Genomic DNA, 17,029 nt, shown 5'->3' on the forward strand with positions numbered 1-17,029 from the left:
GCATGGCATAATGACAGAGCATTAGCACATTTGCTAGTCACACACATCCAGTGCCACCACACATCAACGCTGCATTATTGCCTTCTTGTAACCACAGACATGCGTGACAAAAAAACACGGTAGGAAGATAAATGTAATGCTTTTTTTTTCTTGATACAAAACAGGAAACGTGAGTTTAATTGATTAAACTGACTTGCAAAGAATAGACTGGGATATTTAGCGTGTTGATATGTTATATTGTCATTGCTTGCACGAGCTACAACCACATAAAACACAAAATCATCCAAATCTGTCCACTTTTATTGATTGATTTGACAGATTACAATATTTTCAAAAATTTAAAAAATGGTTTACAAAATAGCAACCTTTAAATTCATGAAAAAACTTACAGTACAGTAAAACGTACAGTAAAATAATCAAACAATTCATATTCAATGCGATTGGCCTTAATTTCACTGGATGTGAAAGTTCTGTATGTATATTGCATTTAATGAAGACAAGAAATTTGCATTTTTTTTGGTAAAAATTGACCAGAACTCAAATTAAGACATGTGTTTTAATGCATTATATTTTAATGTGACAAGGCACAGATTTTGCATGTCAAAGTTGAGGTGTTTGAAAGGTGCAGGTCACTGGGGATAATTTATACGTAAGCTAAACTATTATTCCTCATGACTCCATGAGTGTTACAAAAAGCACAATGTTAAATCAGCAGAGTGCTCTTTTAATCCAGTTACAGTATGCAGGATTAGAGGTATACAGGTACATGTACAATGCAAAGGACTCTATTATTCATAAGCAAAAGAGTAGTAAGGTAAAAACTCATGTTAACAAAAGAACAAACAAATACCCCTGAAGACCCTTAAGATATATTCATTTATATAAAAGGAATTTTTTTTTTCTCAATAGATGAAAATATAAACTTTCATCAGCAAACATCAAGCACTACCAGGTTCTTCCATTACCAGCTTGTCTTCTCTATACTCCACCCTCATGTCTGGCTGCACCTGTGCCTTGACTATGACATAATTAAACAATGTGAGCGCTGGGTTATGTGGCCGACTCTGGCGCAGGTCACTGGATGGTGTACTCATGTTTACGGGATCCTGATTGTTTTTAGAGAAATGCAATTAATGGGATGAGATAGTCACACAATAGAAGAATCTTACAAGTGGTGAAAAATACTGGTTTAGCTTTATCCTAGTTAATAATTTGTATTAAAAAAAATATTTTGTTATAGTGATAACACATTTCATTTTAGATGCCTTTTAAAACACTTAAGGTCACCTTATATAGAAGAGTTAAAGAAATAAATACAAGAAAATCTGAGTTCACTCACCCTATATAGTGAGACCAGAATGAATACTGGGATGCATGTCAGGGGTGTAAGAACAAGCAGAGAGCCCAGTGTGACTCCCCAGGTGCCAGGCTCAAACCCATATACAACGAGAGGATGACTTTGCACCAAGTTATACAGCAATGTAAGCTAGGGGATAGGAAAGAGTCAAGTTAGAAAGACAGACAGCAGAACAAATGTGGTACCACTGCAGCATAGATGAAACAAGATTAACATTCATTTGGAATCATGTTTCAGGCGATTCTACAAATGTAAGTCAATTTTTCACTCACTTTTAGCTCTGTTTTTGGTCCTAACATCCTACTGGCCTATCCATCTATATGAGGGGGGGTGGCGATACCATTAATGATGTAGAGCTCTAAAAAACTAAATATCAAATATTTATATTACACATGCCATTACAAGGTTAAAAAGAAGAAATGCGCTTGTATCAGAAAGGTAAAAATACAGAGAATGGAAAAAACAATATCTGAAGCATACCATATCATATATACCATATATACCATACCAATTCAGTTAATGTTTTAATGTTTTGGCATGGATGTGTATGGCAGCCAGAGGAACTGAATAACCAAGTGTTAAGTGAAGATAGAAGTAGCAGAAAGAATTCTCAAGTCTATAGGACTGTACTCTCAGCTTAGATTCAGCCAAATGCTGCAAATCTCTCAGTGCCCAAATTACCATATTGCAAAAGCAACCCAAGAGTTTCTCAAGGCAAAGAATTTATTCTTCACTGACAAAGTCAGTCACATGATCTCAGCCCAAAAAAGAGCATGCTTTTCATTTACTAAAGTCAAAACTGAAGGCGGACAGACCCCCAAACAAAAAGCAACTGAAAGTAGCTTCACCTCAAGGGAGGAAACAGTATTTGCTGATGCCCATATCTTCTAGACTTCAGGCAGTTATTGACTGCAAAGGATTTTTTATCCAAGTATAAAAAATAATCCCTATATTTGCAATTATGTTAGTTTATCCAATTTACTTTTAGCTGCTGAAAATATTGTATGAACAGTTCATACAATAGTTTCCCTTGAAATGAAGCTGAAAGTCTGCACTTCAATCACATCTTGATTGTTTGATTTCAAATCCACTGTGGTGGGCGAGAGAGCAAAAGCTACAAAAACTGTCCTTGTTCAACAAATTATGGACCTAACTGTATGAACCAAATGTGCACAAGTAAAACCAGCTCACTGCTTTTTCTGAAAGTGTAATTTTATTATCAAGTGAAAATAAAAAAGATAATGAAAAAATCAAATAAACACTTTGATATTCCCATTTAATCTGCCTTGATCTGCCCACGTTGTGTCACAAGAAAGTTAGTTGGACCTTATAAGCTGCCAGCAAATACACTGTGGTGGTAGCTGATTAAATAATGAATGTAATCTTATCTGCAGTATAGCATTATGTTAGCACTCCCACTACATCAGTGACTGGACACACCTCCTTAAGCAGGTCAGGGCACAGAACACATCCATCCCAGTAATGCAAAGGACTGCACTGAGGATTAAACATGCTCAGGCGCAGCACACATCACCAAATGTGTGACTACATGTGACTGCTCAATGAGCTGAAAACAGTTGTCTGGTGCAGCAGATATCAACACTTTGAAAGCTGTGACAGAGAATCAAAACACAGGCCAACTATAGCGTGAGCTGAAAATCAGTCTGCAGCTCCATGAAGAAGGGAGGTCCAGACTTGAAATATAATTCTCTGGAGATTTCACATATGTTTCATTGTCTTCTAAGATTCATTTGATGCTTTGTGATTATAAAATCACTGCCTCCAACTCTGAAATTACATTGTGCTGATCATGTCTGCAATGACATGATGTTCACGTAAAAGCACGAGCCTCACTTTCTCCTTCCCGTATGTGTATTTATGCGGGATACTATGGGAAGATTTAATTGGATCTCCTGCTCATGTTTGTGCAGGTAATGCCTTCTGGATTTTTTTTATGGAAAAATACAATAAATAATATGACTTCCTGTGTATTACAGAATTTTCTTTTTTTTCTTTTTTTTTTCTTTTTTTTTTTCCATTTTTATTTTCCATTTATATTATAGAATTTTCAAGAACTTTATACTCCAGCTTTTGGTGCGTAAAATTGAAAACTAGTGTTTTATTAGTCTGTGTATTTCACAGCAGAAAGAGTATGACTTTCTCTAACCAAGCTAGCCAGCATTACCCTCTACTATCTTGATAAAGAGTGAAGTGTTAGGTTAATTTCCAATGCGAAAGCGTTAACCTTGGGACTTTAAAAACCAATGAATGATGTCATAATGGATATGTCCATCTCTTATACATAGTCCATGAGTTCACTGGCAGTTAGTTCACTGCCCCAACAATCGTATCTGTACCTGACAAATGTAATCTGAGTGCAGTAAAGCGACCTAAAACTGGTTGTCAGAATTAGCAACAGGTATAAAACAATGAATATGAATAAAAAGATGAGAGGAAATTGGCATTAAAGCAGAGATCCAGTGTGAAAGACAGAACAAAGGCAGAAAGCAAATGAATCAGATTAAAGAGATATGATACAGGAGTGAAGACTCACCCCGCAAATGAGCGGCGTGATGAACAGCCAGCAGTACTTCAGCATAGGGAACGGAGGATACCCAATCATGTCTTCAATGTTGTCATAGAAACGGTCCGCACCTGTAACATGCACAGCAATGCAAGGGAAACAAGTGTTTCAGTTTTACAGGAACTGCTCTAACACATAGGACACTTCATGAATACAATGAGGAGTTGAAGTTTCATCTTAACACCTAACTTTCACTTTAACATTTAGCCATAGTTACTAGTTACTGTTCTGTTTCAGCTTTAAAACACAATGTATGATCAAAAGTTAGTTCGACAGTTGATATAACATGTTTGTGATGATGTGCTATGTTTGGTTTTCACTAAGAATGGCGCAGTGCATTATGAACAAACGTCTCCACTTTGGTCTTATCTGTCAAAGGACATTGTTCCAATTAATAACTGACATTTGATTAGCAGCACCTGACTCTACTTACTTATGGAAACTTTCTTTTTCACATTGCAATAAATATCCCCCAGTAATATCAATACATCTTGATATACTAATTACTACAGTTTATAAAAGTAGCCTATGAAAAATCCAGTCACAATGGATTTTGCAATACAACGTCACTAACACAAATGCTTATCTATGATGATTCAGTACATGAGGAAGGAGGCGGAAAGAACAACAAACAAATCAACAAACATCACGAAATAAAACTCAAAATGACTGTATTAAAAAAATACGTTTTCCAAATGAGAAGAAAATGACAACGCATGGGACAGCAGTGTATAGGTTAATGAGGAGCTGAGGAGGAGGAGTTCAATTGGAGATGAAGATTAGAAAGCAGCTCACCTTCATTTGCTACCGAAAGAGGCAGAGACATTTAAAAACAGGAGTAAAGTTCTATGAGATTGGAAAGTAGACGATCTGCAGAATGGAGAGACATCCACATATTGATTTTCTTTGCAAATGCATAATAGCTGAAGAATTTGCCAAACCTACTTAGGAAGGCAGACACAGCTCCATGAATGATACAGTAATCAACCTTGAAACTAACTACAACTTTACAGAGGCAGAAATAGAGTGTCCTCGCACTATGCTGCGTTGAGCATCTCAATACTGTGTAGACTCACTTTGAAGAATAAGGGAGGCCAATTGAATGAATAAACAGCTAACAAAAAAGGGGGAAGGGGAAGAAAGCAGAGTATGAGAATACCAAAGAACAAGCAGTTCAGGAAATTGGAAAAATCTTTTCAGTCATAATTAGTTTCAGTCTCATGAAAGAAAACTGTCTGGATCCATAAAATACAGAGACTCTGAGAAGTGAGAATAAACCAGAAAAAAAGACAAGAGATATGATCTATTGTACACTAATGACTTTGTGATAAGTCTTAATAACTAGCTATACAATTATGTCATGACACTTTTGTATATGACTTTCAACATTAATCAAAAGTGCAAGCAGCAACATTTACTGATCTGCTTGCACCAGACAACGACTGTACATTTGTCAAATGTGTCTTTTTGAAAATACTACAAAATACAGCATTGGCAAAAGGTAAGATTCAAAGTGATAGACTCTAACAGAGAAGACATTTTATCAAACAACAAATGTGGTGACATATCAGAGCAGTGCTGGGAGCATTATCTATCACCAGAGTGAAAGAAGCACAAACAAGAAAGATGAAATCACCAGTGTGTAAGTCTGGCTTTTATACTTTTTGTGACCTTTGGGGCCCAATCAGTGATGGGCATGCCTTTGGGGCCCAATCAGTGATGGGCCCCAAAGGCATGCCTGAATAAAGCTGTAAGTGGGTGTGTACAGTACTGTGCAAAAGACTTGAGCCAACCTTTATTTCTTTATATTTTTGTCAGGAACCTGGCAAAGATGCTGGTGGCACTGTGGCAAGCTTTCTTATCATGTCTTTAAGTAGTCTTTAGGAATAGTTCTCCAGGCTTCTTGAAGGATATTCACTTTTTTTCTTTACATGTTGGATGATCTCTTTCACAACAATCCCGCACTGCTTCAGTAATGCTTAGATCCAAGCTCTGGGGACCAATTTTGACTGATACGAGTGTTCCATTGTGTGTTTCTTCTGCAAAATCTGTTTTCAATTTTGACAAGATCTTCAACACCACTGGCTAAAATGCATCCAAACCACAAAAAAGCCTCTAGCCTGTTAAAACTGGTTAAGTTGTCTGTTGTGTGTAGACATAACACATATTCATCCCTTGAGTATAATGCATTTTGTTTTTGTTTTTTGCTAGAATGATTTATAGGTCAGTGTTAAGTGCCTTAACAACAACAACAAAAAAAAACATACCTCTGAAAATGTTCAGGTATAAAAGCTGGACTGAAAATGAGTGAAAAATCAGCTGGTGTCCAAAGAAAGCCTGGAGAACTATCGCTCAAGAACCACTTTACAAAATTACAAGAACGTCTGGCATCTTGGAAGCAAAATATAAATTGACGAGGAGTGGCCCAAGACTTTTACACAGTACTTGTGTTTAAAGTGAATAACTGTAGTCAGTAAACCTCACTGCCAGTGAACATTGTTATATATACTCCATTCCCCATTCATTGTAAAAGTTATCTAGCTTTTACCGTGTGCAGTAGCAGAAGTAAAATTAAATAATATTAGACATAAATAAACACACAATACTCTTATCCCTGCATCATCATTAAAATGTCACTTTTAATGCTGGTCCTATAGCTGTTTCAATTTTACTTTGGACAGACCCCAACAACTGTTTCAAAGTTGGTCCCTAAAATATATGCTTATAAAGATAGAGATAAAACGATTATGCTGATGAAACAAAGGCTTCTGTGTGAATTGCATAAGCTAACTAAATATAATAAAGTTCCTTTCTGTAGCTACTGTGGATGTACTGCAGTACTGATGATGTTGATATTCTAAAGATAAATTGATAAATCACATATCCCTATTATTTAGGTTATTAGTAAGACTGTCATCTTACTAATAAAGAGCTAAATTAGTATGCTTTAATGCAAAAACATTTTTACATTTAGAGAAAAATACTTTGAGAAACAATTCAAACAACTTACAGGAAGATAATTACTTTTGCATGGATAAATTCTGCCGCACTAGTTTAGAGCCAATAACTTACCATATACCCAGCCAATAACAATGGTCTCTGCGCAAGCAATAAAGAGGAGGCTGGTTCCACTTGGACCATATGTGTCAACCAGCTGGAAGAGGACGATCCCGCCCTGAAACAAGTAGAGAAAAATGTAAAAAAAAAAAAAAAACCTTCTGATAAAACTGTCAGAAGGGCTGTTTTCTCCTGTACTGTTTTTAATGTCACCATTATCAGAAACCTATACATGCAACATGAAATGGAAAAAGCTTTAACTACTAGAGAATACGCCACCTTAACAGAATAGTTCACTTTCCTACTTTATTTGAACAAGTGCTGATAGTGCACAACCAGCTTACTTCAGTAATGAAGGGCAGCCCCAAACAGAAGCAAACAACAGCGATGACCAGAACCAATATCTCTCTGGCACACGGCCTCCTCAGATAACGTGGAAACAGGTCAGTGAGGGCTGTGGCCAGGCTCTCCACACACACAAACTGTGAACACAGAACTGAAGATTAGCTTATTTTGATTTTGATCTGATCCTGGGCATTATGCATTGCATACAATACCTGACTATCTAGGCCGAGCAAAAGGAGCATGAAGAAGAACAGCACAGCCCAAAAGGACGAACCAGGAAGCAACGACAGAGCTGTAGGATAGGCAATGAAGGCTAAACCGGGACCTGTAAGAAGAATGTGAATGCATCTATTAAAACATGACATACGCATTCCAGGGCGTTGTTAAGGTCATAGCTTTAAGCTGTACCTGAGTTTGGACTCTTAGAGATGAAATAATCCCAGATTTAATGCAAAAAAAAAGTAAACAAATTATAGACAGACACAAATAAGTAAGTGGTCATTTTGTGGGAAAAACTGTATCTCCTCATCTTTTGAGACACTACATTCCCAAAGAGGGAAAAAAAAGAAGAAGAAAAAAACCCAGCAACACAACCCTCTGACTCTATCTGAACAGAAAGTGACATCTTGTGGGCATTGGATGAATTAAAACTTTAACGCACAAAAACCAAAGACAGCATGTTTACAAGAATAATTTATCAGGTAATTATTTAGGAAACTCTATTTTACTTCCTTGTATGCAATTATCTTACCACCAGCTGAAATGTCTTCCAATGAAATGTTAAGGTCCTGAGCCATGAATCCCAGCACTGAGAATACAGCAAAGCCTGCAAAGACACTGGTGGCACTGTTCAGACAGCACAGTGCCAAGCAATCCCTGGAACAGGACAGAGAGACAAGCCAAAAGTATCGAAAAATTACAAAAAAACAAACAAAAAAAAAATAATAAATGTGATGTCCAAAAGTTGATTCTGTTCATCTGGACGTAGCGTTTTCTGGGAGAAACGTTTCGTCACTCATCCAAGTGACTTCTTCAGTCTCAGCTGACTGCAGGTTTCCCCAATCTTATAAACAGGACATTTGCATAATGACTGAAACCAGCCCACTGAAGGAACAATGGGCTGGGAGGTCAGTTCCTTAATCTTAATTATGAAAATTCTCATGACCATTGATCAACAACCACTGACCAAAACCCACTGATCAAAGACCACTGATCAATGGCCATGAGTCCCATTCACAGAGAGTTGGGGAATGGCTGCAATCACAGCATTGTAAGATGGCGAAAGATGTACCCTTAGGCCCCCTCCTCGATTCAGAGATGGTCTTTCCCTTTTCACGTAAATGGCCTCCTTGACTCCACGCTCCACGCTCAAACCAGCGTTCTTCCCTGTCCAGGATGTGTACATACTCATCCTGGTACATCTTTCTGGTACAGGAAAAATGCAGTCAGCTGAGACTGAAGAAGTCACTTGGATGAGTGACGAAACGTTTCTCCCAGAAAACGCTACGTCCAGATGAACAGAATCAACTTTTGGAGATTTATTTTCCTGGATGATTGAAAATGCATCAAGACAAAATAAATGTGATGATGTCTGCCTTTAAGGAGGCTGACCTGTAGCAGTTGTTGTTGTATTTGTTGTAGCTCCCCAGAGCCGTCAGCACTCCCTGACAAACAGCATAGGAGAAGAACACCTGAGTCCCTGCATCGCGCCACACCTGGAGAGGGACAAGATTTCTGACATGTTTTGAAGCTGAAATTGTTAAAATAACTGAAGGCATTTCAGATCCAGTAGAATAAGAGCTGTTTTTTTGTGTTTTGATATCTAAATTACCCAGGTATACAGCATTTGCATATTCCTGCTTTGCTGTTACCCTGTCATTAATTACAACTACATGAGAGAGCATGCACGTTGAGGCTTGTGAATGTGGGCAGGCTTGTTTTCACTATTGTCTATCTGCAGGCTACAGTCGTGACAGCATCTGGATAACATTAGAGACGCCACAGCTCTGGCTTGCTCGTGATAGACCTGGCAAGGCTCCAAAGCTATATAGAGGCCTCTACTCTGACCCAGTGGTGGGCTTGGTTTATTCCCTGCCTTGGGTCAGAAATGGAAGTCTGAGACTGTGGCAAATGATCTTTACATCTTATTCTGGACAAAGAAGGAACTGTTATGTCCCTGGAATTAATTATATTTTGAAGTCCTCTGAGCTTCTCCGCGTACATATTCAAACACGCACACTGACACGGAGATAAAAGGAGACACATTCACACAATAAACAGACCGCAGATGTGGGCCAGAACTAAACCACTCCTCTGCAGTGCACATGAAAACAGACAATTGCACGCTAAAGCAAGTCTAGAAACTAGATCTGCTTCTAAGAACATCTGGCACTGCATAAATCTGCCCTGTAACTATAAGCGCTTTCACCTGCACCTCTCCAGAATTATTTTCACACGTTTTCCCACACTGCATTGGGGCTATTGGGTTCCTACAAGGGTAGCAATACTTTGTCTTCTAACTCAAACGGTCATATGTGTGACATGACCAGATCGTTCCCCTGATTTACACGATTCTTCTTTCTGAGATAGTAACACAGCAACTGAGGCAAACAGACAAAGACTGGACAGGAGAGAGATGAGAAAACAACCGATAAAAGCAAACTCCAAAGGGCTTCAACTCAGACTAGGGTGGAGAGGGCTGAAGACCTGCATGACCCGAACAACCAAGTGTCGTAGTGACAGAACATCCTCAAAAATACAGAAGGAAGATTAATTGTGCTGTTTAAACGCAAATATAAATTAGATTCACTGACTCAGCTTACAAAAAATACTTTTTTGCAAGGTAAAAATAGTATTTAAACAGGTTACTTCAGGCCCTTATTTACATTCCTTTGTGATGAAGATGTATATGTTTTACTGAAGATCATCTTTGGGTTGCTTTTCCTGTTAAGGCTATGTCTTGGGACCGGAAATAGAAGTCAGGGCAAAGAAAATGGAGGGGGAGGGGTGCATAACTGAGGATAACAGGACCCTGCATTCATCCTGTTAGAGCGGAGAGAAATCCAACAGACAGTGTTGTGTTGAGAAATGAAGACAGGCAGATGATGATCTGGTTGTTGATGACTTTCAGTGCAGATGGAGAATTCGTTCTCACTCCATCCTTCACGCCGCGGCTTTCAGATGATGGTAAAGTGGTCGTACTGTGTGCTGTGTTTGTGATTTTTGCAGTCCACAACCAAACACTTCAACATAAACATTTGATAATCAGAGTGAGCTCTTACATCTGGATCACTTAGTCTGGTGAAGTCGGGCTTGAGGTAGTATTTCAGGCCCTCTCCAGCTCCTGGGAGCGTCACTCCACGGATGAAGAGCACAAAGAGCATCAAGTAGGGAAATGTAGCAGTGAAGTACACCACCTACAAACATATAAACACAGGTTGTAGTTTTGCATACTTGTCATACACTCATCCGTTGGTTTAAAGTTGCACATGATGAGTTTTAGAATAAACAAAGCTATAAGCTGCAACTGTCTGGCAGTTCCTTTTGTAATGGAATTTTTTGCCACCACCACCTCCTGCAGGAAAAACACTTCTCGTACACTGCCATGTGTTCCACTGTTTATACCGGGTAGTCATTAACTTGGTTTTTATTGCTGTGTTGTCTTCATGTAATAGAAAGGGATAAAAGTCTGCGGCTAGAAGTGGGGTTAATGAGAACAGTAGGCCTGAGCCAGAAAAAGCACAGTTGGGGTCTGTAAAAACAACAGAGCTGAAGCATAGAGTAAAAAGCTGTCAGAAGAGTGGGGGTAATATCTGTCTCGACAGCACATCAAATACATATTTCCTGGTTAATATTAACATAACCGTCACAAACACCCAAGAAATATCACACAAGCAAGCTAAAAGTGCTGACTGACAGCTTGTGCCACCAAGCTTTTCTTTTTTTCTTTCTCAACAGGTGATCCAGGTGATTGATATATGTATTTTTTTTGTCTGCTTATTTAGTTGGTTTTTGTTTTTTTGCCCTTTATCCCCGTCCCTCTTCTCCACTGTTTTTCCCCCTCTTCCTTTCTCCCTTTTCTTTTCCTCATTCAAGTCTGTCCCATATCTAGCAAGTGAAAATATAAAAAATAAAATAAAATAAACAATAAAAGGTGAATCAAATAGACCATTACGGCAAGGCTGGGATGGTCAATTTGGTAAAGTAAATCCGTTGGGCATCTTTCTTCGCCTTTAGACAATAATTCTGATGGCAAAAGAACCAAACGGGACAGGCAAAAAAAAAAAAAAAAAAAAAAGACAGCTTGTGCCACCTTTTTAATAGAGAAGGGTTTATAAGCTACATATTTTTGCAGACTGAGAATCCCTTCTTACCCACCGACCGAACGGGAAAAATGTAACACATCACTTTGCACACCATTATAAAGCTTTAACAGGGACAACTTTAACAGCTGATATCCTCCACGTTAAGGAAACGCTTACCTTTCCAGTTGTTTTGATTCCCTTCCAGATGCAGAAGTAACATATGATCCAGGCAAACATAAGACACAGAGCCAGATCCCAATGTATCTTACCCAAAGACATGTTTTCTGATATTCTTAACACACGGTTACTATGAAAAAAGAGACATGTGGGAACACATGAACACATGGATGCTCTCCAAATGCTGATGAATGCTCACTAAAACCCCCATTCTTAAAATCTTCTCCCACTGCAAATAAACAGATCCTCATATATACGTCAAAAGAACACCACCAAGCATCTCATCATGAATACGGATGTTGAAACTGCTCCCTGTTTATTTTGGATGAATACGGTTTAGATTATAAATGGGCACAGCAAAGAGCACATATTGTTTTCATTATGGAGCACAGTTGTAGTGCTGAGCGATTTCCCAATATTTGTTCTGACACCAAATCAGGAGGTTATCATGTGAAAAGAGGCAGCCATGTTTCAACATGTCTAAAAGAGAGAGGAGCAAACAACTTTGAATGAGAGTTGGAAGTTTAAAAAAAATGCTATTATTCAGTGCGATTATGTCTTTTGAGGAATGTAACTGGCTGCTTTTTTTATTTGGGTGGCTTCGGTTCACCTTCTGTTGGCTCACTATTCACACCGTGTTTTTTAACTCACAATTATCTTTTGATATCTGGGAAGCATTGAAAGCTATTGCTGGGGAAAGACAAGCTAAATAGGGAATTTGACTGTCCAGCTCTTCTAATGTTCAAGGAAAATAAAAGTATGAGTGAGTTTCTAACCTCCAGAACTCCTCTTCTGGTGACGTGCTCATCAATATTGTTTCATTGCTGGAAAGAAAAAAAAAACAAGTGAATAAGGAGGGGTGAAATTAATCCTTTAACATTCCACAAAGACCACAAACACGTTTATTTTCATAGTAAATGCATTTTTAATTTTAAGTGGATCTCATGTACTCATTTTTGGCTTCAGATTTTTATTGTTCAATCATGCTTTGCATGATTCACAGTTTGAAATAATCCATATTTATCATAAACAGACTTGTTAAAAGCCTTTACTTCATCCTAATAAACAAACAAAATGTTTGAGTTATTCTTGCTGTAATTGGAAATCTAATCAAAAAATAAGAATATAATAATTAAAATGTAATCATTCTAATGTTTAAACTTTTCAACCCACACTGTTTCTGCATGTGTGTGTGTGTATTTCTCTGTATTTCTTTCTGTGCCAATGTGACCTTGGCCTCTGTGTGTGCATCTAAGGACCCAGCCTAAATAATTGTCTGTTGTCTGAACAACACAATATGTCTCAAATCAGGCGATTGCACATCACACTAGGTGGTTGGTTGTTAACGTGGGATGTTGGTTGTCTCAGAGGATGTATAAAACCCCTCTACAGATAACAATTAGGCATTTTTTTCCTCCGGGCATCATTGAAGTGAGCAGATTAGAAGACCATCCAGTGGATTTATCCTTCTTTTTCCAACCCACTATGGATTCATTATTTTTGAGATTTGCTCTGCTCACTACCGGAATCATAGATTAGGACTTAGAGGAAGCTTTGGGAACTTTGTAATGGGTTCTACCTCCTCAGAAAGAATTTCTGAAAGAATTCATCTACATCCACTGTGTTCTCTCTGTCCTCCACTAAAGCCTCATCAAAACTGGTAATGAGTTATTAGCAACAGTTTAGATTTCATTATTTTATATTTTAAAATGTGTTACTTTTCTTGAAATGTTTAAAATTTAAAATGATTTTATTCTTAATAATTGATGAGCTGTTTGCTTTGCCCTTGTTAAATTGCTTAATAAACTATCCCATCTGAAATTAAACTTAATTATGTGGACATTCCCTTTTTGATTTTCTTTTTAAATGAAAAGGTAAAACTTGGGTATGAGTTTGAACATCTACTTTTGTGAGGATCTTATAGGTTATTCTAGCCTTTAAGAATTAACAGATCCCTGAGGCCACCTGTCCAGGTCACCAAAGTAAATTTTGTAGCAAATTTGCTCGCAAAACTGATTGTACCTTATTCAGGGTTGGTAGTGTGGTGCATCATCTAAACTATTGTGGTACTACCCCTAGGATCAGACACTCGGACAATTTCAATGGAGACCCAGTCCAGACTTCTGTACAGAGGTAATTGGGATCTTAACAGGCTTTAAAGGGTGAAGTGACTTTTTCTGCACTATTGCATTGAGATCTGGTGACTGTGGAGCCCATTCCAGTACAATGAACTTGCTGGCATCTTCAAGAACCCAGTTTAGAAAAATCTGAGCTTTGTAACATGGTGTGTTATTCTGATGGAGGCTGCCATCGGAAGATGGTCACAAAGGGATAAACATTGTCAACTCAATACTCAGTAAGGCTGTGGCATTTAACTAATGCTCAGATGGTACCAAGGGGCCCCACGTGTGCCAAGAAAATATCAAATTACACCACTAACAATAGCCTGCACAGGCTCACCAAATTTGGCAAGCCTGTGCAAATTGTAACCTCCATTTCCTGTTCTCAGCTGACAGGAGTGGCACCCTGTGTGGTCTTATGCAGTTGTAGCACATGTGCTATGTGTCAGAAAATAAGGAATAATAGGTCCACTTTAGTAAGAAATATCACATAAATGTCCAATCAATGAAGATAATAGGAATATCCAAAGTAGTGAATATAATAATGTAGAGAAGACGTTGCATTAAATATACCATAAATGGGGCACATTTTAAACATTTGACATTAAACTAAAGCCTGACAAGTCCTTTAGATTTATTTGGTTGCTTTTCACCCTCATATTATCTTTATATTATCCCAAGGTAGGAGTAAGTAAGCATTTCCTACCCTGAAAAACATTTACAGTACATCTGGAAAGTATTCACAGTGCTTCGCTTGTCCTTTTAATTATGTTACAGCCTTATTCCAAAATGAATTCAATTATTTTTTTTCACCTTAAAATGCTAAACACAATACCTCATAATGGCAAAGTGAAAGTAGTTTGCTTGTAATTCTTGGAAGTTTGTTTTAAAAAAAAAACTTTTTTTTTAAATGCCATGGCATATAAAAAAAATAGGCATTTTTACCTTTTTGTGGACTGTGGAGCAGTGAAGATAGACAGGACAGTGAGGACAGAGAGGGGAAGTCATGCAACAAAGGGCTGCAGGTTGTTTTGATAAATTTGTAAGAATTTCAAGCAAACATTTTTCATTTTGTTATTATGGGGTGTTGTGTGTAGCATTTCGATGTAAAACATGACTTTAATCCTTTTTGGAATAAGGCTGTAACATAACAAAATGTGGAGCAAGTGCTGTAAATGCTGTCCAGATGTTGCTGTAAAGCATGGGTGCGTTTCAGAGATGCTATTGTGCTGTTTAATCCCATGATTACTATTAACCTTTTCATAGTCAGACTCTTTTCAAGTCCACATAAAAAGATTTCAGTTGAGCAGACAGAGTGGGGACAGTTAATTTGTACAACTCAGAAAAACAAAATGCAACTTACTAAGTTGTATTCTCATAGTAGTCCATTGAGGTGACGTTGTGTAAGAATGACCAGTTGGACCCGGCCTGAAACAGTTGGGGGTTTGCAAAGATGCTCATGCGACTGTGGCACAAGTCTAAGTGATTAAAGAAAGAGGGATAAAAGTGAGAATGTTAGCTGTTTTCTCTTAAGTCTTGAAAAGAAATCACTGCTTATCAAATACAGGTGGGTTTAAGCAAGCATTCTTACCAGAGTTCCACCAGTTGTCACATGTAGACCAGGGCAGGGGACTTTTGAAGGAGTTTATTAGGTAGAAGATAGCCCATGCCAAAACAATAATGTAGTATATGTTCAGATAGATCACAATCACTTGGGACGCAAACCCCACCCCTAGAGGACAAGTGACATTTCAGACAGTTAAAGGATATTTTTGACTGCTGTCTTCTTTTCTTTTATGACAAGAAGACAGAAACATTATATAAAAGCAATTCCCAGCACCATGCACGGTTAATAAATCCTCCTTTTTATGTAATTAAGTTTGAAAGTTAGATAACTCCCAAGTCAGCTACTGGATCTGTAGCTTGGAAATATAGACTTAGCCTTCTATATGTGACTTTCATTACTGCTAACTGCTACACTATTGTTTTTGCAATTTCCACAAAAAAAAGCGCTGTCAGAAATACGCAGTTCCTAAATGTGAGCCTTGTTTTTACCCTGAAACATGGGACATATCTTCCTCCAGGCAGTCACCCCACCCTCACTCGTGTACTGTCCCAGCGCTGTCTCCAAGAAAAACACGGGGATGCCACAGAAGAAGAGGAACACGCAGTAGGGGATGAGGAAGACACCTAAAATTATAGACACAAACTATTCCATTAGCAGGTGGGTTTGTTTTTTGTTTCTTTTTTTGATTTTTTTAATGGAGGATCCTTATCTGTTAGTTGAATGTTTCCATCAGAACAACTTTCCCACAAACCCAACCTCTCACCTCCTCCGTTCTTGAAGCACAGGTAGGGGAACCGCCAAACATTTCCGAGACCAATTATTTCACCAGCCATAGAGAGTATGAACTCCATGTTGTTGGCCCATTTTTCCCTCGACAGAGCCCCTTCCTCAGGAGCCTGTTTATCTGCCTCAGAGTCTGCAGCGGGAACATCCCCGGCTGTTTCCTCAGTCATGGTCTTTCTGTCTTTTGTACAGCATTTAAATAAATATCATATCATACCTGTTATATTCTCCCCATCTTTCTTGCATGCATGCAAATATAGATCATGAGCTTTGTAATTTAACTGATGAGCCTCACATTTGCCTTAATAACGATTATTAAAGAGATAAAGGCACAAAAAATAGCATTTAAATTTTTTCCTCCACCTTCTCATCGAGATTTGAATTGATGCAACTTACCAGTGACCTTGCAGCGTGCGCCACAGTGAAATTTCCCGACTGTATGAGCGAAGTTTGCAGGAAAGTTCTATTCTACTTTCTATTGAGGGGTGTGCCCTGAAGGACAAGTAGCCACACACGCTCTGGATGTGCCATCCCTACGAAAATGCTCGTGGATTTTACTCAAACGTCTCAACAAGCGGCGTAATGTCACACACATGCACACAACAGCCACCTCAGTGCGTGTGTTATGCACAAGTAATTGCAGAAATTGCACTTATTGTCATCAGATGGAATAAAATTATGCACGATTGTATATTATCGTAGAATAGTAGCGTATGTGTGTGTGTTTGGACCCTA

At 38.2% G+C, this 17,029-nt stretch overlaps 1 protein-coding gene across 1 annotated transcript; it reads right to left on the reverse strand.

Moving 5' to 3' along the window:
* Window positions 1–451: 451 nt before the first annotated feature.
* Window positions 452–16,787, reverse strand: LOC102790104 (sodium- and chloride-dependent GABA transporter 2-like). The gene is made up of 16 exons (XM_006780732.3): window positions 16,691–16,787; window positions 16,275–16,475; window positions 16,000–16,134; window positions 15,536–15,676; window positions 15,308–15,422; window positions 12,601–12,648; window positions 11,825–11,954; window positions 10,625–10,759; window positions 8,955–9,058; window positions 8,095–8,219; window positions 7,556–7,668; window positions 7,343–7,480; window positions 7,014–7,116; window positions 3,912–4,012; window positions 1,340–1,486; window positions 452–1,106 (listed from the first exon to the last, which is right to left on the reverse strand). Exons 2-16 carry the CDS (start codon window positions 16,462–16,464, stop codon window positions 939–941), a joined length of 1,893 nt encoding a protein of 630 aa, XP_006780795.3. The 5' UTR covers window positions 16,465–16,475; window positions 16,691–16,787; the 3' UTR covers window positions 452–938.
* Window positions 16,788–17,029: the final 242 nt, after the last annotated feature.

The sequence above is a fragment of the Neolamprologus brichardi genome, chromosome 17 (assembly GCF_056152115.1).
Source record: "Neolamprologus brichardi isolate AB-2024 chromosome 17, ASM5615211v1, whole genome shotgun sequence".
In the NCBI taxonomy this organism is placed as follows: Eukaryota; Metazoa; Chordata; class Actinopteri; order Cichliformes; family Cichlidae; genus Neolamprologus; species Neolamprologus brichardi.

What these genes read in the sequence shown, in the direction of transcription:
- LOC102790104 (XM_006780732.3), bottom strand. Translation starts at nt 16,464, where the DNA reads ATGACTGAGGAAACAGCCGGGGATGTTCCCGCTGCAGACTCTGAGGCA. An exon ending in TGACAACTGGTGGAACTCTG is followed by an intron (nt 15,423 to 15,535) that starts GTAAGAATGCTT and finishes TTAATCACTTAG; the next exon opens with ACTTGTGCCACAGTCGCATG. An exon ending in TGTTATTGGCTGGGTATATG is followed by an intron (nt 4,013 to 7,013) that starts GTAAGTTATTGG and finishes TGCATGTTACAG; the next exon opens with GTGCGGACCGTTTCTATGAC.